Genomic DNA, 26394 nt, shown 5'->3' with positions numbered 1-26394 from the left:
TGTGAATGACAAGATATATTGCTTATATTGAAATTGCTTATTAAAACGTATTAAAGACAACATGCAATGACAGTTACAACACTTACGATCTCTATAATGTGATGTATTTCTGAATGAAACTGAATATTCTGGAAATAATGTAGAGTGGCACTTTTATCATTCAGAATTTGATTGGACTGTGAAAAGTGGTCTATGATATTGATACGATGTTATTTGCTAATAAATCTTCCCAGCCCACATGAAAAATATTTTTTTCTTTAAAATAACACTTATAAATTGTGCAAAAAGATATTTATTACGAGAGATATTTATGAAGAAGATGGGTCAATTGAATTGTTGTATATATATCTTATCTTTTACAAATAATTTTGTGCATGGTAAAACTTTTTGAAAGCTTGAAGCAGCCATTGTTCATGTTAGTTGTTTTTACAATTAAAAAGGCCAAAAGTTTGGAATAATGTATAGATTTGGTCTAAGTGCCTCCATAAAACTTCAACGTAAATGCCCTGATCGGCTAACATTGTGCAGCCCCTCGAGATCAGCCATATTTGAAACTCAATCTGAAGAGAACGATCAAGCTTCACAACATTATAAAACAAAATTTCAGGGTTTACACACAATGCGCATTCAACACATTGCATCCGAATATATTAAACTGTTCATCTCATGCACAATTATTAACTCTCAGCCATGTCTAAAGCAATAGAACCCATTATAATCAATGAGGCTGTCTCCATGGAAACGTCCGTTGCTGCGCGCCCGTTGCTGCGCGCCCGTTGCTGCGCGCCCGTTGCTGCGCGCCCGTTGCTGCACGTCTGTTGCTGCGCGTCGCATTGCGCTGACAGTAAAGGGATGCTCAATTCTATTTTGCGCTGCACACGCTGCCGTTACTACTGCCAACAACACAAAGACAGCCTCAAGCGTTACGTTGCGTCGCATCAACGGATGCAACCGGTTTCAACACCATAAACAATCAGGACATTTGACATATTCATGAATGGAACAGTTTACTTATTCTTTTGCATGGGGTCCAAGTGTTTTTAATTGCCCATCCTTCAATAACAGTTCCTTTGCAAAGCTTGAATCTTTTTATGACTGGTTCACAAGCAATCCATGCTGATTGCCGAAAAAACATAAAATCCACGCTGAAATACACCGACACATCCACATGACGCACATACATAGTCCAAAGCATGGTGTGAACTAGACGCGCACACATCCAGTTTCCAGTATCGTCCTGCACTGAAATGCACATCACCGGAAGCACATCAAAATGGTCAAAGACGTCCATCCAGTGCATGCTTTCATACGGCAATAATTAAAAATAGCTCAGATGTGTGCAAGAACGTGTCCGTGTTTGTGCTCAAAACAGCAAGAGGCACAGCAGCTGAATAAAAGCGAATGGATTGTTGTAACTTGACACAACATCTCTTAAAAGCAGTGCCAGATACATAACAGTGGTCAAAGATGTCTGTCTAGTGCATGTTTATATTAATAAATAATTAAAAACGTGCAGATGGGTCTCCTTTGGTGTTCAGGCATTGGCTGGTTAGGCCACACTAGGCCTGTTTGTCCTGCTCTCAGTTTACGAACCGAAGCTCCATTGGGCGGGGCCACGGATGTGATGACCTAACGTAGGTGTTGATGTTTTTTGCTGTAGAGGTGGTCATTAATTAACGTTCCCCTAGTGAAGTAGGGAAGTTGTGGAAGTAGAGAACGAGGTGTTTAAGCAGCATGATTTCAATAAATGCTTTTTGATTTTATTTTCTATCATAGTAGAAAGACCTCTTATATGTCAAAATATCAAGGATGATTTGATTCCTCGTGACATTACCCCTTTAAGATGTTATTTACCTACAAAGTTGAGTGTTGCTCACCTGTATTTGTTTCCTTTTTGTTTTCTTGTGTCACAGGATAAGCAGAAATATCTGGACATCATTCACTCATACATGGAAGTACACGGCACAGTTCATGGTACCAGCACAGTCCACCTGCCGGGATACGTCAAGAATCACGGCATCCTGAGCGGCCGTGACCTCCAATTCCTCCTACGTGAGAGCAAGGTTTGTACCACAATATGTTACTGCCAAGTTCATACAGCATTATATGTGTTAAAGTCTCTGGAAATGAGATTCTGAACTTTATATTGCTGTTTAGTGATCTATGCATCCATAAAATGGCCTTTTTTACTAATCTAGCCTAGTAGATATTCTACTAGTGTTGTCATTAATACATTAATCAAACCTTCTGACACTATATGAGCTAAATGTTTGAGTTTTAACGAAAAGGAAGTTGAAATTGATTGTGCTAATCAACATTATGCCAGGAATGCAGTCAATGTTCACTAATCTCGGCATATATGCATCTTTAAGAATGGCACTTAAAGGGATAGTTCACACAAAAATATAAAGTCTCTCATCATTTACTCACCCTCCTGCCATCCTGGATGTGTTTGAATTTCTTTCTTCAGCAGAGCACAAACAAAATATTTTTAGAAGAATATTTCTGCTCTGTTGGTCCATACAATGCAAGTGAATGGTGTCCAGAACTTTGAAGCTAAAAAAGCACATAAAGGCAGCATAAAAGTAATCCATAAGACTCCAATGGTTTAATCCATGTGTTCAGAAGTGATATGATAAGTGTAGGTGAGAAACAGATCGACATTTTAGTCCTTTTTTACTATAAATCTACACTTTTACTTTCACATTCTTCTACTTTTGTTTTTGGCGATATACATTCTTCATGCATATCGGCACCTGATGGGCAGAGAGGAGAATTTATAGGACAAAAGGACTTAAATATTGATCTGTTTCTCACCCACACCTATCATATCACTTCTGAAGACATGGATTAAACCACTGGAGTCTCATGGATTACTTTTATGCTGCCTTAATGTGATTTTTGAGCTTCAAAAAACTTCTGGTCACCATTTACTTGCATTATATGGACAAACAGAGCTGAAAGAAAGTCATGCACATCTGGGATGGCATGAGGGTGAGTCTCAGTTTTTGTTTTTCACTTTCAATCATCCTCTTTTTAGTACATCTCTGCACCACTCTGTTGGTGAACGGTAGAAGTGTAATCAAAGAAGCCATCTATACCCTTTAAATGACGTAACTCAATAAATCGAATAATTTCTCCCAGTTAGTCATCATGAGACGGCTACAAACTCCCTTTCAAGAGCCTGTGTAAACTTTACATTATTTAACGTTATCTATGAAATGGAACATATGGGTTAATTTGACATCGTTATCTCGTATATGAAACATCTCTCTGTGCTCTGTGAGCCGTAACCGTGTGGTCATCTGTCTAGTGTAGCACAGAACGTTCTTTGTGCGCTCTCACACTTTCACAAACACATTATTGTGGAAATCTCGATGGGCTGGGCCGCCTCTGCTAGCCACATGGCTCGCGCCTTTGGAAACATTTGCTTAAGTCATCTAGATGTTTACATCACTGTTATACAACGGTTGAAATGGGTTTTGTGCATCAAAGATTTGACTGTGACCCAGACTGGTAATGTGATCCAGTGAGAAATATCTAAATCATGTGCTTTATTCTACAAATCGCACATTTGTGGTGCTCAAACTGACCACAAGCGTTTAAGACAAGACCACGTTTGATCGCAAGTCTCTGTTTTCTAGTTGTTTGTCGGACTGTCCTTCCCCTACGAAGGACCCGCCCCTTTGGAGGCCATAGCCAATGGCTGCGCTTTCCTGAACCCGAGATTCGACCCTGCTAAAAGCAGCAAAAACACCGATTTCTTCAAGGGGAAACCCACGCTCAGAGAGGTAACATCTTCCTTTTTTCAGTTTGTCAGTTTCTTTGTTTTATCGTATTTAATTATTGGTGGACTGTTGTTTTCTTTGAGTTTAAAGTTTGATGTGTTTGAGTTTAATTGGATCTGATGTATGTTTTGACCTCAGCTGACCTCCCAGCACCCGTACGCTGAGGTCTACATCGGACGACCACACGTATGGACCGTCAACATAGACGATCCCGCCGAGGTGGAGAACGCTATTAAAGGAATCCTCAGTCAGAAGGTATATACTACACACACATACATATGCACGCATTATACTAACTGTACACCTTAGCCAAATACATTTAAACTCACAAGTCCTGACATTTAATCGTAGAAAACATTCCCTGTCTTAGGTCAGATAGGATCACTACTTTATTTTAAGAATGTGAAATTTATTTCAGCTTTTATTTCTTTCATCACTTTCCCAGTGGGTCAGAAGTTTACATACACTTTGTTAGAATTTGGTAGCATTGCCTTTAAATTGTTTAACTTGGGTCAAATATTTTGGGTGTCCTTCCACAAGATTCTCACAATAAGTTGCTGGAATTTTGGCCCATTCCTCCAGACAGAACTGGTGTAACTGATTCAGGTTTGGAGGCCTCCTTGCTCGCACACACTTTTTCAGTTCTGCCCACAAATGTTCTATCGGACTGAGATGAGGGTTTTGTGATGGACACTCCAATATCTTGATTTTGTTGTCCTTAAGCCATTTTGCCACAACTTTGGAGGTATGCTTGGGGTCATTGTCCATTTGGAAGACCCATTTGCGACCGAGCTTTAACTTCCTGGCTGATGTCTTGAGATGTTGCTTCAATATATCCACATAATATTCCTTCCTCATGATGCCATCTATTTTGTGAATTGCAGCAAAGCACCACCACAACATGCTGCTGCCACCCCCATGCTTCATGGTTGGGATGTTGTTCTTTGGCTTGCAAGCCTTGATAATTTTCCTCCAAACATAATGATGGTCATTATGGCCAAAAAGTTCCATTTTGTTTCATCAGACCAGAGGACACTTCTCCAAAACGTAAGATCTTTGTCCCCATGTGCACTTGCAAACTGTAGTCTGGCTTTTTTATGGTGGTTTTGGAGCTGTGGCTTCTTCCTTGCTGAGCAGCCTTTCAGGTCATGCCGATATAGGACTTGTTTTACTGTAGATATAGATACTCGTCTACCTGTTTCCTCCAGCATCTTCACAAGGTCCTTTGCTGTTGTTCTGGGATTGATTTGCACTTTTCACACCAAACTACGTTAATCTCTAGGAGACAGAATGCGTCTCCTTCCTGAGCGTTATGATGACTGCGTGGTGTTTATTCCTCCATACTATTGTTTGTACAGATGAACGTGGTACCTTCAGACAATTGGAAATTGCTCCCAAGGATGAACCAAACTTGTGGATGTCCAAAATTGTTTTTCTGATGTCTTGGATGATTTTATTTGATTTTCCCATCATGTCAAGAAAAGAGTCACTGAGTTTGAAGGTAGACCTTAAAATACATCCACAGGTACACCTCCAATCAGAAGCTATTGGCTAATTGTCTAAAGGCTTGACATCATTTCCTGGAATTTTCCAAGCTGCTTAAAGGCACAGTTAACTTAGTGTATGTAAACTTCTGACCCACTGGAATTGTGATATAGTCTATTAAAAGTGAAACAATCTGTCTGTAAACAACTTTTGGGAAAATGACCCCTGTCATGCACAAAGTAGATGTCCTAATCGACTTGTCAAAATTATAGTTTGCTAATATGAAATCTGTGGAGTGGTTGAAAAATGAGTTTGAATGATTTCTACCCAAGTGTATGTAAACTTCTGAGTTCAACTATTGATTCATAATTTGTAGTTAATCGTGATTAATCGCAATATCATTATAAACAACAAGTTTACAGCAATGTCTCCAACTGGTAATCAGTACCACCGCTGCGCTCCCTACACGCATAATACGCAGTCTGCGTAGGGTACCAGCTCCCTAGGGGGGCACCAGAAACTCCACCGGCTGCCTTTACTTGCACGTAATACATAATTCAAGGACCCGGAAGCAGTCACGGAACACAGATGATCGCCTTGCACTTACAATTTCACTCACAACTTTCGTACTGCACCTGGCAGTGCAAGGCAGGTGTTCACATGGCAGCTGTCATGCCTCTGCAATCATGTTACAAAGTCCAAAGCTCTATCTGTGCTTTGCAGGCATGTTCTACTGCTGTGCTACATTGGTAAAATGCTTGGCGCCGGTAACAGCATGATGTCTCCCACCATCTGTTTTCATGACGTCAATGAATGTGACGTTAGCGGCGTTTGCGCGAATTGACTCGCTTCTGATGAGCTACGGTTTATACATGGGGTCGTATTACGCATTCAATTAGTGGCGTTAAACAAATTTTGTTGTTTTGTTGACAGAACTAATATATATATATCAGTTTTTCATGTAAAGCAAATTAGAACTACAGACAAACATTAACTGTCACAAAAAAACTATATTAATAAATTCAAATATTAAAATATATATATATATATAATTTTTTTTAAATAATATTAAAACTTAAAATAATTTAAATTAAAAGAAAGATATAAATTATATACAAACTTGAAACTGTAGATATATAAAAACTTTAATTTCATTATTAATATTACTATATATTTTATACTTTATATATTTATTATTATTATTTCTCTAGTAAAGCAAATTATAATTATTACAGACAAACCTTAACTATACCAGTCAAGTTAAATTATATATATTAACTTCAAATATATTAAAAATGTTGAATATTAATTTAAATTAAAAAAAAATATATCAATTGCATTTAAATTTGAAACTGTAGATATACAAAAAAAACGTTAAACTATATTAATACTTCAAATATATTAAAACTTTAAATATATGCTTAAAATTTCAATAAAAGAACTTAAAAAAACTTACAAATATATTAAAACTTAACTTTATATTCATTGCATTACTAATATTACTATACAGTATATTCTATATTTTATATATTTGTTACATTTTTCAAGTAAAGCAAATTATGATTATTACAAACAAACCTTAACTTTACTGCTAAAATAAAACAATTCAAATATAGTAAAAACTTTCAATATAAACCTAAAACATTATACTATATTAAAACTTAAAATGTGAAGTATATTGATATCATAATTAATATTATTATATACAGTATTAATTCTATGTTATATACATTTTTCAAGTAAAGATGACCACAGATAAACCTGAACTCTACTCATCCACAATAAAGATGAAAATTAATACAGAAAACATTATATATGAACTATTTCCCCAAATTGAGTTTTTGTTTTATAGACACACACACACACACACACACACACACACACACACACACACACACACACGATGTCCTGATGTTTTTTGTTTGTTTCAGATTGAGCCATATCTGCCGTATGAGTTCACCTGTGAGGGGATGTTGCAGCGCGTCAATGCTTTCATAGAGAACCAGGTACACGTTACTGTTTATAGTGTAAATATGAGGCGTATGTGTGTTTACAATACATTGTGACATTCAGTACCTGTCGTGCAAAGACTAAATGCACACTTGAACAGTAAACAAATACATTTCATCCATCTGTCTGTGTCTCTGTAGGATTTCTGTCATGGTCAGGTGATGTGGCCGCCTCTGAGCACCATGCAGGTGAAATTGGCTCCAGCAGGTAAATCCTGCAAACAGGTGTGTCAGGAGGAGCAGCTCATCTGTGAACCTTCATTCTTCCAGCACCTCAATAAAGACAAAGATCTGGCCAGGTAAAAAACACACATATATATACAGTCTATATGAAGTATCCAAATGGGTTCTTCTCTCAGCCAGCAGTGGGCGGTGTTGCATTCCAAATCGGAATTCGAATTAGTCACGTGCTACAGAGATGTGATAGAATTTACCTCTGATGATTTTAATTGGCCTTAGACTTTGTTTCAGACTTGAACTGGGGTCTCTTAGTATTTTAATTATATAACTAATAATTCATTAATAATAATATATTATTTTTATTTAATAGAAATATACTTTTTAATATTAAAAATATTATTTCTCTCTTATGTAATTATATATATATATATATATATATATATATATATATATATATATATATCATTATATATATATATCATAAGAGAGAAATAATATTTTTAATATTAAAAAGTAATATTATAGCATAATATGTGTACTATATAAGGTATTTTGATGTATGACATGATTTTTCATGTTTTTTTTTTTAATCTTATTATTTTAATTATATAACTAATAATTCATTAATAATAATATATAATTTTTTATTTAATTTATTAAACTTATTTTTTAATATTAAAAGTATTATTTCTCTCTTATGTAATATTATCAATTGTAATATAATTATATATATATATAGCATAATATGTGTACTATATAAGGTATTTTGATTTATGACATGATTTTTCATGTTTTTGTTTTATTTTATCTTATTATTTTAATTATATAATGAATAATATATTTATTTTAGATGAAAATATTATTTACTTATAATTCTTTTATTTTAATTCTATAATTATACAATAGTTATTTTAATACATTTTTCCTCTTATTATTTTAATTAATAGTATTATATTACATTTAATATTAATTATATAATGTAGTTTATTATAATTATGTTTTATATATAATATGATGTTAATTATATTATTAATATTGGTTTTTAATTTTATACTTTTTTTATCCATACATTTTTTTAAACATTGCACTTGATTATATTTGTTTTAGAACAAATTGTTTTCATTTTTAATACCTTCCATGGTACAGCATTGATATACAGTAATAATACTACGGGACTTTATGTGTAATTCAATGCATTTCAAAGAATGACATGGTATTTCATGGTGTTTTCTTTCTTATTATTTTAATTATGTAATTAATCATGAAATAAAATAATATTATATTAAATACAAATATAGTATAATGATCTTAATTTGATTATGTAATTATATAATATGTTTATCTTATTATTTTAATTCTATTCTATTATATTTACTATTATGTGTGTGTGTGTGTATATATAGTATGTATATATATATAAAATGTTAATGCTGATTTTATGAATTCTGAATAATAATTAATATTGATTTATTTTTTCTTATTATTTTAATCATATAATTAATCATAAAGTAATATATTAAATAAAAATATCATGTAATTATGATGATCTTATTTCAATTATGTCATTATATAATAATTATGTTATCTTATTTTAATTAATACTATTATATTAGATTTAATATTTAATATATATATATATATATATATATATATATATATATATATATATATATATATATATATATATATATATATATATAAAATGTTAATGTTGATTTTATGAATTAAGATTTTTATATTTCTTATATTAATTTTTTCTTGTTATTATAATTATGTAATTAATAATAAAATGATATATTATTAGATAAAAACATAATATAATTATCTTTTATTAATTATATCATTTTATAATAATTTTTTCTCTTATTACTATTATATAATATTTATTATTTATGTATGATAAATTAATATATTTACATTTATAATATATATATTTTTCAAAAAATACAGCGCTATTACCATAATAATAGTAAAGAACATGGTTATACGTTGTTCATTTTGCACTGTTTTTGCTAGTGTTCTCTAAATGTGCAATTACACATTTGCTAGTGTTGTTCTTCCTGTTTATTAACTCTCTCTGATGTTTTCATGGCAGGTATGGCATGGAGTGTAAGACAGTGGACTCCGCCGGCGATATCATCGTCCCTGCGTTCAGCGAATCAGAGCAGCACTGCGTATTCCAATCCGACTTGCTGCTGTTCAGCTGCGCCGGGGCTCACCACTCCCTCACACGCATCTGCCCCTGCAGAGACTACATGAAGGGCCAGGTGGCGCTGTGCAAAGACTGCTTATAACACACAAATGCCCACACGCACTCTGGAATCCCCGCACGACAAACCGGACGGTGTACGATACGGATACTCGCCGTTCTGGACCACTTGAGACGGTTTGAACTTAACCGCTGGCGTGGCAGCTCTCCGATAAGAATAATGGATCTTACCGAAATTAAACGAAGGAAGAAGAAAAGATTTGGAAACACTTTATTTTATAGTGTTCATTTACATAAGTATGGAGTAATACCAACAAACTACGAAGTACTTACTTAGTAACTATTTTTGCAGCTGCTTGTAAATACACAAATGATTCTAGTTAACAACATGTCAGATGTGTAACTCTGACACTGTAAAATAAAGTGTGACGTATTTTTGCTGGATTTATTTAGTGCAGACTAGTTTCAGCCTGGCATACTTGAAGCGGCGAGCAGGGAATCAGAACTCTACACTGCCCCCTGCAGGCCTGGAGGAAACACTGTAATGAAACTTGTTACCCCGGATTTCGTTTCTTCCCTTTCTGAAGATGACTTTCTACATTGGACTTTACGACTGACTCTAAAAAGCATCTTTGGTTCTACCGTTCTGAAGACCTCGTGCGTGTGAGTGTATCTGCGATTTTTAGAGTCGTAGGGAAACGACTTTGAACAAGCTTCCTTGGTTTTACACTGTAACGGAAATTTCCGCGTTCTGGCTCTCAGAAACGATGCGTTACGTGTAAATGATAAATGTTAACGTCTGCTTTATTCTGCATGGTAGTTTATTTCCAGTGAAGCGAAGTTGATTTAGACACACACACACACACACACACACACACGACTTCTAGGCTTGCGTGCATGTGTTTGTACTAAAGATCTGCCAATTATTAAAATAAACACGGCACATTTCACACTGGTCATTTTCAGTGAACTGCCGGGTAAATAAAAATAATCACAAACCAGCCAGTATCATCAAACACTAACCAATTTAGCAAACTAACCATGACGTAACAAGTAGTGTTCGTTAAGTAAATCGTCCACTTTTTGTCATTGAGATAAATGGCTAAAAAAGCGTTAGCGCTATTGTACGGATTTTGGACGTTCTAGGTTGCAGATAAGAATTTTCGTCAACTTGATGCACAAACTATCACTTATGTTTCTGTAACATGTGTATAAAAACAGATGTGTACATAACTAATGCTAAAAGACAGATTTGTTTTTATTTTGTGTTAAAAACACAGATTGGCCTTGAGGTTTTAGTGGTGCCGGAGGGCCTGTATTCTTGAATTAGCCTGCCTAATATTCAAGTAAAGACAACAATTATTAGTATTAGAATCATTTGTGTTTTAGACTGAAAATGCACTATAGTGAATTTACTAAAGATTTGACACCAGTTATTACGGCATTGTAAAAAAGTTTGTTTTTTTAATTTATTTTGTATAGAGATCTTTATGCCTGTTGATTTGACTTTATTTATATTAGAGAAAATACATTTATAGAGGTAAATATTATGTATCGGACTAATTTAAGTGCGTTTAATCGCATATGTTTGTCCAGAGTATTGCCTGTACAAAAGGCAAATAAAAAGAGTCATTTAGATCCATTTTTAAAAATTGAACTATTAAACGTAACTAGCGTTGCGCAATTCGTTGAACACTTGAAATGTCAAATTATATAAACACAACATATGCGTTTCCGTTGTTGTCGATACTCTGGACAAACATTGCGAACGCAATTTTAATTTTTGAATTTGAAAAGCCAGCAAGAACCTCATTTGATGTTTTTATCCAGTGTATGATTTCTGTAAACATTTGCACATTTGTAAATACAGATTTAGGGTCTCTTCTAGTTTTGCACTCTTAACTTATACGATAGTTTTAAGTTTGGGTTTCTGCTCTTGATAAGATCTCTACGTTTGTACGTAAAATGATGGTCTTCAGCCAAGCTATTGTTTTAAGTCTTGTTTCATGATGTGCCTTCTGATGGTTATTAGAATTAACTTTTACGTTTTTTTCTTTTCCGAAATCGAAAATATTGAAGGTGGAATGCTAGCTAGCTAAAAGCCGAAACTGTAGTTTAACAGTTTAAAGTACGGCTAAAGTTGTCGGCGTATAGCGTAAAATAGTTTTGCCAAATGTTCGTTGTTTGTCAACACACAATCACAATAAAGCAATTGCGTCATTAAATTTGGTTCACGGTTTTACAGTAGGATTAACACCGTTTTGAAAGTGTTTGTGTACGGCAAACTGAGACATCTATCATTGTGGTTTTGCATTTACAAATGTTTCGTGAGTTTAAATGAACAGATTAGATTAGTTTAATAGAAATTGTGGTTAGTAATTCTTACCTACACTGTGAAAAAAATCCTGTTAAATTTACGGTAAAAAACTTGCTGCTGTGATTGACAGAAATTCACTGTAAAAATACAGTAACCACGCTTCAGGCTTTATGGGATGCAATATTGATGCCTGTATATTTTACGGTGCATTACCGTTTATATTATTCAATTATTTCAACGTAATACTTCAACCTTCTGAAACTGTAAAAATGTGCTTTTCACTTTAATGTGTTGTTGTTCACTGTAGTATTTACAGAAATGCACATAATAACATGAAGTTCATCAAAACTGGCTCTTCCGAGAGCAATGACCAGCAAACAGCACCTCAATGTAGATAATGATATTAAAAATAAGAAACTACTATTCCCATAAAATATAATGAAATGTGATGGTAACGCAGGGAATTCTGGGAACGCCTGATTTATTTATTATTATTGTTTTTTACCATAATTTTAACAATAATTTTAACAATAATTTATCATAAGAAGTACATGTACTCTCTTGTTAAACATAATATAAAGTTTTACTGTTAATTATATGGTGAAATCATACTTTTTGTTTTTTTAAATGACATTTAAATTATTTTTTTTTTTATTACATTTTTACAAAATTGTACTGTAAAATTACATGTATTGTCTTTTAATATATTCTATATTTTTGCCGTATATTTTAAGGTAATTTCCAATTTACCAATTTAAATAGTCTTTTACCGTTAAAATTACGGACATTTTTTACAGTGTAGTAACTAATGTTCTGCAGTCAGAGATTGGAAGAAAACAAACTAATTACAATTGATACATAATTACATCGCTTTCCACTTTTTAATTTGTTTTCTGATGTTCAGGTTTACTATGTTTTTATTGTCGCTTTTGTTTTAACCGAATTAATTTCCCATGTAATTTGTCAACTATTCAAACTGATGTTTTTTTATTATTATTATTTGATTTGTTTGTTTTTTGTTTAGTTTTTCTTATATTTGAATTTGTTTTATTTTATTTGCTTTGCATTGTTTTTTATTTTTTTATTGTTTTGTTTAGTTTCTTTAGTTTATTTTCTTTGCTTTGTTTTTATTTGATTTTGTTTTATTTTTAGTTTTTTTTCTGTGTGGATTTTATTTGTTTAATTTCAATTTTTTTTGCTTTGCATTTGATGTTTGTGTTTGTTTTTGTTTTGGTTTCTTTTTTGCTATGTTTTGTTTTTGTTTTTATTAGTTTGTTTATTTTATTTATTTGTTTTGCGTTTTTTTTGTGTGTTTTGTTTAATTTCTATTTTATTAGTTTGTTTTGTGTTTTGTTTTAAAAAATATGAGTTTGTTTGTTTTGGGTTTCGTTTAAATTTTTATTTGGGTTTTTTGTTTTGTTTTGGGGGGTGGAAATCTTTTCATAGGTTACGTCAGATCATTTTAAAACATCCACAAAGAAAGGAAATCTTGACGAAACAAATAAATAGACAAAATCAGTTTTTTGTTGTTTTGTTGTTTTCATTGATTTTGAGGAATCAGTAGGATATATCTTTATTTTTCAAATAAACTTTTTTCTGTGACAACAGACAATTGCTATGTGAATATACACGTGTACTCCATATACATTCATTTATCACATTCGGATTCCACGGCGGTTCAACGTGGATTGACATCGCCTCTTCGTCAGCATTTGTAATCAAATAATGGTCCAAATCCCGTCCTTTTTGGGAGCCTCCCATTGAAGTCCTAATCACACATCTATATGTGGTTTGACAAACTGTGCAATTGAAAAAAGTCCCATTAGCAGGGGTGTGTGCTTGTGCCTAATACCTCTGACAAAGGATCAAGGTATTTAACATGCTAATAAAGAACCGAACAGTAAATCCAACCACCTCATGAAATACTGCACACCTGAAAAAGAAAACGGCATATGTCATAAAGATCTCCAAAAGCACAAACGTTAAAGCATAAATGTGCTTTTCACCTAACTAAGAACTGCCACTGGACAGCACATACGTGATCTTACTGTAACATCACAGTTACACTCATCTGCTCCACGGAGCTATGATATATTTGCTACATAAAATGCTTGGAAACTTGGCTTTTCCCAAATATACATGTCAATAGCCAAATTTCATGGCAACAGTCTATGTAATACTCAAGAACATATAACTTCACATCATGAAGGGTCAAGTTTTAAGGCTGTGTTACTGCACAAGTAACGTTAAATGCAACTGTGTGCCACCTAATATTTAACTACAAGTTTTTACAAAAGCAGTACGCAAGGCTGTATCAAGCTGAAGCTAATTTTACAATACTGTTGCAACGAAGTGCGAAAGACGAAATTATTACTATACTACAATATATTGTTATTACGTTAGTTAGATATGACGAACCAATAAGAGCATTTGAAAAACTGCACATTTTCTAATTATCTTACTTTATAAATTGCTATAATGTTTTGAGCGAGTATGTTACAAGAGAATTAACATGTAATAAAATTGATATGAAAGTGTCAAATTATATACTTCAAATGACATGGCACAGCTTGACAAGGAAAAACCAAATGAATAAAAAACTTTTTCACATATTACTGCACCTCTTATGGCATCAATTTTGTTTATGTATACCAGTACCTTCATCACAGTTAATCATTTAATATTTATTCTAATTAACCCAAAAAATATGGGCATGGGTAGTTCAGTGAGTATTGACGCTGACTACCACCCCTGCAGTTGCGAGTTCGAATCCAGGTCTCCTAAGCAACCAAATTGGCCCGGTTGCTAGGGAGGGTAGAGTCACATGGGGTAACCTTCTCATGGTCGGGATAGGTGGTTCTCGCTCTCAATGGGGCATGTGGTGAGTTGTGTGTGGATCGTGGAGAGTAGCATGAGCCTCCACATGCTGTGAGTCTCCGCGGTGTCATGCACAACGAGTCACGTTTTAAGATGCGCAGATTGACGGTCTCAGAAGAGGACGCAACTGAGACATGTCCTCCACCACCCGGATTGAGGTGAGTAACCGCGCCACCACGAGGACCTACTAAGTAGTGGGATTTGGACATTCCAATTTGGGAGAAAAAATTAATTCGCAAACATTTAGCAGATCGCCAAAGAGGTATGGGTATATGGAGGTAAAACAGTATCAAAACATCTCACAAATACACGAAAATTTATAAATGCATGCAACAGATCCAAACACACACATGGAAATCTACAAATGCATGTAACAGATCCATACATATGCACACAAGTCAATCCACAAATGCATGCAACAAATCAACATGTGCGCTCAATCCACAAATGCACGCAACAGATCCACTCATAATGCTTAATTCAAAATTCACACAACAGAAGGTGTCCGTGAATGTGCTTTTGCATTTGTGGATAGCTTTGAGACTCTTGTTCCATGGCCTTGACTGTTGCGTGTGTTTTTGGATTGCTGTGCGTGTGTGTGAATCTGTTACGTGTATTTGTAGATTGCCATACGAGTGTGTGGCTCTGCTCTTTATTTATGCTGTGTGCACTTTAGGATTGTCGAGTGCATTTGTGAGATGTTTTGATACTGTTTTATCTCCATACGAGTCAAAATAAATACAAATGTAAAAAAAAAAAAAACTACACAATTAAACAGACAAAAAAGACAATCTTTGTCAAGATTTCCAGATAAACCCATACAGACACGAAATTGTAATATATAAATGATCTGGTTTTTAAACATTGAATAATATAGTTACGCTCTCTTATTCTTGTTCCAAACAAGTGACAGCAAAACAAGCCAGAAAATGGCTGCCATATTCTCAGATGTGTCATTTCACTTGGAGAGAGCTTGAATAACTCAATAAAACATGTTTTATATATTTCATTCTCAGTTTTTCCCTAATTTCCATATTTACAAGAGGAGTTTGTGGTTTTGTTTTCCTTGAGGCAAGGAGAAACGTGTGTGTGTGTGTGTGTGTGTGTGTGTTTTCCATTCGGTAGAGCCTCAAGAAGAGTGTTTGTGTGAGCCAAGTTGATTTGGGTTGTCCATGGTGACATCTCCTGAAGGTATCCTACTCAAAACGCTCGTAATGCCTCGTCTGCCTGAGGCGGGGGACCATGTCAACTAACAACCTGATAAAGAAGAGTGAAAGAAAGTGTTTGTTTGAAAAGGTAATTTCAGTTCAATCATTTTTATATCAGTGCAGACAAAATGCATAATTCAGAGCATTTCACAGCCATTTGGTGTTCTTATACTACTGTAACTTTAAATAAAAGTGGCAAAAATTAACTTTAACCCCTTATACACTGGTGCAACACTCAAATTTAAAAGCTCACCTTTGACACATACTGTGGACTAGTTGCAATAAATTGATCTCATTTTTCAGAGAACCTCCCAAATAAAAAAGACTCTTGTGTTTATAGTCTTATGAGTTGTTTCTTTCTTTCTAAACGTGTAATTCTGGTTCTGTTCACGCTGCCTCACTTTGAAAAGTCTAATTTTGTTCCACTAGATGGCAGTAAAAACTAGAAAGAAAAATATATCTATCTCTTTCCTTCACAATATACAGATCTGAAATGTAAGTGGCGCTTTTACGCATTTTAGCTCTCAAAGATGAGCTCGTCCATAGACATTCAGTCTAATTTTCAGTTCAAGCACCACCCTCATTGTTTCAATGAATATCTCGGCCTCTGAGTGGACTAAAAGCTTAATCTAAGTGTCATTAGAAAGCTGAGATCCTCCCCTTTGCGATGATATATAATATTTCATCATCAACGGTTGAAAACATATTTTCTGATGATTTGTTTGGCATGCTTTTCCTACTGTATGGAATATTTGTTTCTGGACATCTAAAATATACCATTGGATTATTCAGCCAAGCAAGCTTACAGACAAGTAAACATTGGCCCATTTTTTAGAAAACAGGCTACTTGGGGCTTACAGCAGAAGTTATCGGAGCATAAAAGAGACATTTGCATTTGATAACTTTCAGAAATCATATTTCACTTTGTGATTCTTAAGAAAACTGTATGTTAAACTGGATTGTGGGTGGCTAGTTAATAATATATATATATATTTTTTTTATTTACTTCACAACCTTTCAAGAACAAGTCCTGTTACTTAAATCAAAATGACCTCCAGTTAATGGAACACTGTGTCTTCCCAAGACACAGTGTTCACTTGGGAAAATGGGACACAGCAGATGGAATTTTCCAGCCTATAGATGTACATTGAAACCTATAGTCAACACAGGGCAACGAGTCAGTAACACTTGGGTTTATGCGTGGGAAATGTTCCATATGATGCTATGTTCAAGCTTTGCATCCAGTTTGGTGGGTGTATATGTGTGTCCTTGTTAGGTCTAAATTTCCTTTACAATAAGTTCAACACTACTTACAGTCTCTACGCAGTAAATATTGTAATTACTTAGTGATTATGTAAGTCAATATCATGTGCCATTTATTCAGAAACACAGTACACCATTAGTGTCACTAGCAAAGTTGTTTGTTAATCCCTCAAGTATGAATTAACTGTTGCACCGAAGACAAATAGTCACGCCTAATATCCCTCTAATGTAAACATGCATTATTAAAAGACTTGTTTTTTTAAAGCCCACATTAAACTACCTTGTGTATAGTTGAAACCGAGAGCAAACATGGTACTTTCCAAGACATTGGTGTATGTCATTTTTAATTGCATAGTGTCTTGCGCAGGTGCGCCATGTTCCAGTATGTGGTTATTGGGAGCGTTTTCAAAAGTCTCCATTTTCAGTTAAGGAAAATGCCGCTGTAGTGTGGATGAGAGGTGTTAGAGCAAAATGAATGCTTTTTTAAACAAGAATGGATTAGTGTGAACTCGGACCCTAACCCATAAGACAGGCTTTGATCCCTTGATGTGCACTCTTACTTGACTCCGTAGCCGAGGATGACAAGTCCAATCAGAACACCGATGGTCCCGTCCAGGTACCAGACCTTAGGTTCATGTTTAAACACCTCAGCGCTGATTAAGATCGAAAAACCCATCACGCCTCCAACCAAAGAGTTAAAGCCTGCAAACAAGCAACGGATACATAAACAACATCAGTATAATAATTGTTGCAGTTGACATATTTTAATGCTCAAATCAAGGTAACTTAATAGATGTCCTCAGGGCTTTTCTAAGCTGTTTCTAACAGTAATTGTGTGATTACTTGGTAGTGCAAAAGCAGTTTTGGGCATATAAGTTTGGACATCTGGTGAATTTCACACTACACTGTCAAAAGGCCTCTGGTTCAGCTCACATGCAATTCTGTGTTTGCATGATGGGTGTGTGTGTGTCTGTCCTGTTGGGGAAGATAGTGTGCAAGGATAAGCCGCTGGTTGACGGTAATGAGTCCTGTCAGGTTGAGTGTGTTTGACAGGTATTTATGCTGTGCTGGGTGATCTAACTCATAAAGTGGCTCCAAAAGGTATTTGAACACTTAAGTCACAAATATTGCTTGGGATTTTCTTATGAAGACCGCATACTTCATTGCATCAATTTTAAAGGCTTAAAGTAATTTATCTCATGTGACAAATCTGCTTTTGTTGCACGTGTAAAAGTCTCCTTCCAGCTTTCCAGAAGTTAAAAAGGGAGGAGCTAAGGTAAAATAAGACCAGACACATTGCTAAGACACTGTGAATAATAAAGCAGGCTGGCCATCACCACGGTAACCTAGTGTGTTTCTGGGGAAACGTACCATCAGTAATGAGCACCCTGCTGGTGAGGACTTTCCCCAGCATGAACTTACAGACGGACAGAATCGTGCACACCACCCCACTGATCACAGACACGCTGTACAGGAAATCATCCTGGAGAGATGGAGAAATGATTAAATCATAAGGCAATATTTTATTCAAAAGCTATTTATAATCCTGATAGATGTACTGTACTGGAGATAGTTTGAGGAACAGACCAAGAAATATTTATGGGCTGTGTTAGGAATGGAATACTTGCGTAGTGCTTACTGCATTATGTACTGTATACTGCATACTATTTTTAAAAATAGTATTGGAAAAAGTACAAAATATGCAATGGTGACTGTGCTACATTGTTGGCTCATTAACTTGCTATATTACAGTTAATTAAGCAAGTGGCTGAAGACCTGCTTCCTGCATATGTGTAGTATTTACTGTATTCTGCATTTTAATTTGAAAAAATTGTATGTGAAACAGTATTAAATATGCAAAGATAAAAGTTTAGTATATTGTTGTGTCACATTGTTATTACATTACCTCACTTTTAATTTCTTTTCATTAAGCAAGTTGCTGAAGAAATAGTGCATAATATGAAGTATGCACACTGCATACTATGTTTTTTTTTAAAAATGGTATGAAATAGCAGTATGCTATGTTATCACGTTACCTCACTATGTTACATTTCATTAAGCAAGTGGGTGAAGAAATAGTGCATAATATGAAGTATGCACACTGCATACTATTTTTTTTAAATGGTATAAAATATACAATGGTATATGTCTGAAATAGCAGTATGCTATGTTATCACGTTACCTCACTATGTTACATTTCATTAAGCAAGTGGGTGAAGAAATAGTGCATAATACTGAAGTATGCACACTGCATGCTAAAAAGTGTCTACTGCATACTGCACAATATATACTCTATACTGCATACTAATTAACAAAAATAGCATGTAATATCGTATAAAATATGCACCAATGTTTCAATTTCCAACAGCATTATGCTACATTGTTGTCAATGGGCTAAAGAACTGGTTACTGCATACTAATTTAAAAAAAACTTGTATGTTAAACAGCATAAAATATGCTCTGATATACATTTCATAAAGTATGCTACATTGTTGTCATGTTACCTCACTATGTTACATTTTGTGGAGCAAGTGGTTGACGAACTGCTTACTGCATACTGCACAGTATATACTGTATACTGCACTAGTTTTAACACTCAAAAATGGAAAACAGCTTAAAATATGAACCAATAAACATTTCAAACTGTAGTATGCTACGTTGTTGTCACGTTAAATCACTATGTCAATTTTCATTAAGCAAGTACCTGAATAACTGCTTACTATGTACTGCAGTGCATACTAATAAAAATAGTGTGTGAAACAATAATATATGCACTAATAAACACTCAGTACCATACTTCATTCTTGTTACATTACCTCACTACTAAGTTACTTATCATTAAGCAAGTGGCTGAAGAACTGCTTACTACATACTGCATACTAATTTAATGATGCTAGATGTACTGTACTTTACTGTACTGTGCTTACTGCATAATGCATACTGCCTTCGTGCTTTTAAAAAAAATAGTAGGTAGTATACAGAATATGAGTTTGAGTAGTACCTACAGATATTTAAAAAGGAAGGAATACATATTGGAAATAAGCAGTGCATAGGTGAATGAGAAAACGAGAGGATGAAAAGATGAAGGTACAGTATGAGATAGAGACGTGAGAGAGTGTGAGAGCACCGAAAAGGTTGTGAACTGCCTTTTCAGGCATCGCAGAATCATTAAAATTGCACGCTGGCCTTGCAGACATGAAAAAATGCAACTCTGCAAGGTTCCTACCATCAAACATAACGTTCAACACACACACACACACACACACACACACTCAAGCGGTCAGTCAATGCATCATTTGTTCTCTCCAAAAATAAACTATGATAGCTTCTGACTAGAGAAGTTGTCAGGTAAATGAAAAAAGCCGAAAACAATTTGAGAAATGAAGATGCGTAAAACAACTCTTGCATTCCACGAGGAGTTAAAAACAGCCTTGTGCCCTCGAATTAATCATAGACACTGTCTGCCCGCCCACAGGTATCCCGTTAAGTTCTTTTAATGGTGCTATTTGGAGATATAATGATATTATACAGTATGTGATGTTTTGGTGTGTTAAGGATAGCTCTTGAAAGATGTTTGGCTGATTTTGTATTTATTTTATTTATCTGGTTCAGGGCTGGAAATGAAAATAGCTCAGATCAGAAGGTCAACTGTGTACAACAGGAAATCAGCAGAAAGATTGATGTATTGGTCTTTTAGGACCTGAATAACAGGCAGTCGCTCTCAAAATCAAACACACACAAGACTGCAGAGGGGACGGCCCATCCCGAATACCTTGTTCAGAGCAGCCTATTAACATTTCATCACAGAACGAGGGATAGTGAGAGAGAGAGAGAGAGAGAGAGAGCGAAAGAAGGGGGAAGTGTTTGTGAAAGCAGCAGCAGATGAAGGGAGAGAGAAATGTCGGATCTATTTTTAGGCGGCGCTTACTTGCACCAAAACCAGCTTTACACCAGCTTTACAGGAACAGAATCCTCCAGAGAGAATCCAGAGTCCTGATTAAAACATCAGTACAGCAGCTCTGTCTCTCTCCATCTCCTCCTCTTCGTCTTTACCACTTTTCTACCCTAATTCTCTTTACTCTTAAAAATAAAGTTCCAAAGGGTTTTTTAACTTCCTATAATGACATATTAGAACCTTTTAAAGTGTAAACGTTGCTGTGATGAAGTCATAATATAACCTTTTTTAAGTCCCTAAGATGTCATAATACAAACATTTAAGATCATATGATATCATAATAGAAACTTTTGACTTATTTTAATGCCATAACAGAAACTTTTTTTAATTTCCTATGATGTCATAATCGAACCTTTTCAAGCTCTGATGATGTCATAAAAGAACAATGTTAAGTTCCTATGATGTCATAGAAGAAACTTTGTACGTCCCTATGATGTCATAATAGAACATTTGTAAGTTCATATTATGTCATAATTATAATGGAACCTTTCTGAGTTCCTATGACGTCATTATAGAACCTTTTAAATTTCCAGTAATGTCATGAATTCTTTTAAGTTCCAATGAGACCTCAGGAGAAGCTAAGATTCTATGATGTCATAATATTAGATTATTCTATCATGTAATGATAGAAATGTCAAAATATAACCTTTTTAAGCTCATATGGTCTCATAATAGAACCTTTCTATAACTCATATGATGTCATAATAAAAAATGTTTAAGTTCCTATGATGTCATTATAAAACATTTTTTATTTTGTATGATGCTATAATAGAACCTTTTTAAATTCATATGATGTCATAATAGACCCTTTCTAAGTTCCTATGAGGTCATAATAAAACATATAGAATCTGATTTCTTATTTAGGAATTTCTCAAATCTCCAAAGATCGAAATAGTTAACTCAATAACACCATAAGGCAAATGTGGTTCTTGATAAAATATGGATTTTATCAAGTGCAGCAAGGTGCTACAAGAAACCACTAAAGAACCTTTATTATAAAGAGTATTTGGACTCATTGCATAACAGTTGCAGTCTCAGACTGAGGCTTTTGGTGTCTCCTTTCATTCCACGGAAGATGGGTGGATAAATATTCAGAGATATGAGAAAACTTTTTCCCCTCTCGATGTTGCCTGGCAACAGTCTTATCAGACTATTCTAATCTCGTCCGTGGCTTCTCACCTCATCTCTGCCACGTTCATTCAGCTTTACACTTGTGGCATTTAGCAGAAGCCGTTAGTTCCAGCCGAGGGAGAACTCAACATGAAAAGATGTGTTGTGTTTGCGTGTGGTGTCCTTCACCTAAAAGACTCCCTTCAATGGAATTTATAGTCAATAAAAAAGGCAGCGCTGTGCACGCCAACAGGGAAATAAGATGTGAGAGCATAAAAGCTTACCGCAAATAAACACAAAACTGTAGAAAGTGAAATTAGTCAACTGACAATTGGAAAATAGAATAAAAAATAGTTTACATCAATCAAGCAATCAATCAATCAATCAAAAGCACGTCAGCCAACAAATCAGTCAAATGTACACCGTGTCCAAAATCACTCACAAAGACTTCTGAAAATGAAGATATCAACACTAATAAACAGCTGAAAACATCTACCAACCGAACAATCAATCAATCAATCAATCAATCTATCAATCAGCCAGTCAGTCCCACCAGTCGGTGAGTGCGTTTACATGCACACCAATACTCTGATAACTGCTAAAAATCAGCTAATTCCAAAAACCTGACAATGCAATAAAAAATAATTTACTTGAGATTTGAAATCATTGGGTTATTCTCTGCTTTTGACATCAAAATGTAAACATGCATGCTCACAACACTTGTGCACATTGAATAAGGCGGTAAGAACGGCAACACATGCCGTTGAGGCACAACTTTTGTTTTTCAGCATGTTGTGCTTCTTTAACAAGTTCCTTCTTAACTTTCTATGATATCATAATAAAACTTTCCGTGAGGCCATAATAGAACCATCAATCAATCAGTCAACAAATCAGGCCATTGTACACTTGCGTGTTTGTGTATACACTGTTTGTGTTGTCTTACCACTTCTGGTAGCAGCTTTGTGGCGAGATCGTGAATGGCTTTCGCCAGGATAGTGATGGACGACAGGATAAACAGCACCCCAAGGATCACACAAGCTCTGCAAAACACACACAGGTACGTTGGCGTCAACATATTTAATTACTTAGTAACACTTTACAATAAGGTTCCATTTGTTAACATGAATTATTGCATTAGGTATCATGAACTAACAATGACCAATATATTTTTTTATAGCATTTATTAATCTTTGTTAATGTTAGTTAATAAAAATACAATTGTTCATTGTTAGTTAATGTTCATTAGCAAACATAAACAAATACAACTTTTGATTTTAAAAATTGAAGAACGTTCCATGGAAAACAACAGAGTAAATGGTGAGTCACAGGTAAAGTAACTTATATATAGTTTGCATATAATTGTAAATTATTCAACCTTCTATGTAACCATGGTTTCTCTCAAGGCCATTCATACCAACATGATCACATGGGAAATTGACATGTTGCTTACGAAAGTGCATGTGCCCTGAAATCAACCCCATTCAGCCAAATTACTAACAAGTACTTATCAGACTTTTCTGCATCAGTTCAAATGTGAACACATTTCCCTCTAGCTACTACTACTGAGTCTCAGAGACTTGGGTTCTGGTCCCGTAGTAACCAGGAAGTAATCGTGTTAACATAATCAAAGGGGAGCGTGGTTCGAGGGTTGCATTTTTGCTCTAGAGTTAAATTTTTAATTTGCTGATGGTTAGGTTTAGGGTTTAGAAAGTGCTCAAATTTGACTCTTAATATACTTATTTTCCTGTCAAATGAATTTAATTTCCTTCTTAGCATAGAAAGCAAAACAATATGTAACAATACAAATGTTCAAACAAAGCCTTCCACAGTATTAAGATAGAAATGCACTAAAATAGCACCAATTCAAATAACATTAAGAACTTGCAGACAAAAACGTCTCATTCTGTGTTTTGGTAATAGTTAAGAATTGTTGTGCTTCTTAAGGCTTGTTGTGAACCCTCTCCCAAGGTTATTTTTCTCCATTAACCAAAAACTTATGGAGTTTTGTGTTCCTTGCCACAGTCGCCTTCGGCTTGCTCACTGGGGTTATAAACACTATAATTATTTAACTACTGAATAATTTTTTATACACAATTTACAATTACACAATGATGACTCACAGCATGATTTTCTGTAAAGCTGCTTTTAAACGATTAAACGAAAATTTGCAACCATCTAGATAAAAAAAACAACTTGGCATAAATATAATGGCATAAATAACAATGCATAAACATAGTATTGTATCAATCATTTAAATAAATAAATAAAAAACAATTTTGGCTGATTTTTATTGCCCACTTGTGTTTGTCTCAGTAACAGATCATAAAATACAGATCCAAATCATTTATTTTTTAATGTCTCATTAATAGGACCATCAAGACATTTGTTTATAAATGAAGGCAGGAAGGGCTGTGGCTGTCTAATTATGTCTGGATAACAGTCAAGAGCATCTGCTGTACAATTACTCTCTGGTAGCACAGAAGGTGATTAGCTTTATTTTAACTCACAAAGAAGGTGGATACAGCAGTTGGTTACTCTGAGGAAGGGTTGTTGGGTAAATCTGGTGAAGTTAAATGGCAGTTCTGGTCTGTTTCACACATACACAGCTGGGATGGATCGAGTTCAATCCACTAAGTCTGTGTTTTGGTTGGTGATTAATTCATCAAACCAAACCCACATACACACACATAGTCACATACAGTCTCGAGAGATCAAATTAATATTAAATCAAGACACGCAGGTTAATTTAATCCAGATTTATCTTGTAAAACCAGTCCATGGAAAAACCCCACCGACCTGTTCAAAATGTAGTTGTTTGCAATCAGATCTAGTAGTTAATGTAGATTGAGTTTTAACTGTTGTTCACTTCAACATTCATATAGATAATGAGAATGACATATTGGAATCAGCATTTATTGATATTCTCAACTCTCTTGGAGTCAGACAAAATGTGACAGGACCAACTCATCGCCATAATCATACGCTGTATTTAATTCTGTCATATGGAGTTGATGTTGATACTACAGAAATTCTACAGTACAGCGATGACGTCTCGGATCATTACCTCGTATCTTGTTTTTTGTGATCAGCTAATGTCATTCAATCTACACCACACTCTCATTCAGGTAGAACTACTCTTTCAACCACTAAAGATAGCTTTACTAATAATCTTCCAGAATTGTCTCACATACTCTGTAAGCCAAAAACTCTAGAAGAACTTGATAAAATAATAGAAAATATAAATTCCATCTTCTCTAGCACTCTTGATAGTGCCTTTTTTAAATTTTACCTTTAGATTATTTCATTCGAAACTGAAATATTTTGTCAAAATATAACAGTTACTTGTACTGTAAAATCCTGAAACAAATTTGTAAAGGTGATGTGTGTAATTATTAATATTTTAAACTATTTTGGTAAAGGGGCCACATCGGGCTTTAAGTAGCGCATGGGGGGCCACATTGTATTGCTTTTGAGATACAATGTTCTGCATTGATTTGGTTTTTGTATCTTTTAAGCCCAGAAATAGTTGTGTACTCAATTTTCTGTAGTGTATCTGTGACTAATGGGACTATTCTGCAATTGCCTAAAGTATTGTATTGCGGTACAAAGATAGATACTTTTCTATCAGGCATTACAAAACTCAATAAAGGCGGAGATTATACATTTATTTTGCCAACTCTACTTCCCTGTTCATTTATTATTCAGTTTGAATAATAATTAAAAAAAATTTATAGAACGACTAATGTTTGTCACAAAGCGGACGAGTTTACTCTTTTTTTTTTTTTCTTTCTAAAACTTGTCATGATGCGTTTCTCCTCGATGGTTTTTCAACACTCAACAGAATAACACAGGCTGCATGAATATGATAAATAATTACTGCAAGAGTTACATTTACATACAGGTGCGAAGGGACTTCAACGTTTCTAAATTGTACAAATAAAAAATACATTTACATATTCGTCTCTGGCTTGCAATATTTTCAAACATGTTCCT

The 26394-nt window shown here is 34.5% G+C and overlaps 2 protein-coding genes across 4 annotated transcripts in view; one reads left to right on the top strand and one right to left on the bottom strand.

The window, feature by feature from the left end:
* LOC127641115 (alpha-1,6-mannosylglycoprotein 6-beta-N-acetylglucosaminyltransferase A-like) overlaps positions 1 to 15627 on the top strand; it is a 64186-nt gene extending 48559 nt beyond the window's left edge. For all 3 annotated transcript variants that reach the window (XM_052123888.1, XM_052123890.1, XM_052123889.1), the window contains exons 12-17: positions 1914 to 2063; positions 3645 to 3791; positions 3927 to 4043; positions 7205 to 7279; positions 7424 to 7581; positions 9558 to 15627. In XM_052123888.1, the coding sequence (XP_051979848.1) occupies positions 1914 to 2063; positions 3645 to 3791; positions 3927 to 4043; positions 7205 to 7279; positions 7424 to 7581; positions 9558 to 9756 (846 nt within the window). In that variant the 3' untranslated portion in view covers positions 9757 to 15627. The remainder of the gene's footprint in view (positions 1 to 1913; positions 2064 to 3644; positions 3792 to 3926; positions 4044 to 7204; positions 7280 to 7423; positions 7582 to 9557) is intronic.
* Positions 15628 to 15746: 119 nt separating this feature from the next.
* Positions 15747 to 26394, bottom strand: part of LOC127641116 (transmembrane protein 163-like) — a 39514-nt gene continuing 28866 nt past the window's right edge. The window contains exons 5-8 of the mRNA XM_052123891.1: positions 23345 to 23441; positions 18708 to 18819; positions 17897 to 18038; positions 15747 to 16122 (exon numbers count right to left, since the gene is read on the bottom strand). Of these exons, the coding sequence (XP_051979851.1) occupies positions 16062 to 16122; positions 17897 to 18038; positions 18708 to 18819; positions 23345 to 23441 (412 nt within the window). The 3' untranslated portion in view covers positions 15747 to 16061. The remainder of the gene's footprint in view (positions 16123 to 17896; positions 18039 to 18707; positions 18820 to 23344; positions 23442 to 26394) is intronic.

This window comes from Xyrauchen texanus, chromosome 50 (genome assembly GCF_025860055.1).
Source record: "Xyrauchen texanus isolate HMW12.3.18 chromosome 50, RBS_HiC_50CHRs, whole genome shotgun sequence".
Classification (NCBI taxonomy): Eukaryota; Metazoa; Chordata; class Actinopteri; order Cypriniformes; family Catostomidae; genus Xyrauchen; species Xyrauchen texanus.
The sequence above is the reverse complement of the archived record's forward strand: the minus strand, read 5'-3'. Positions and strand labels throughout refer to the sequence as shown.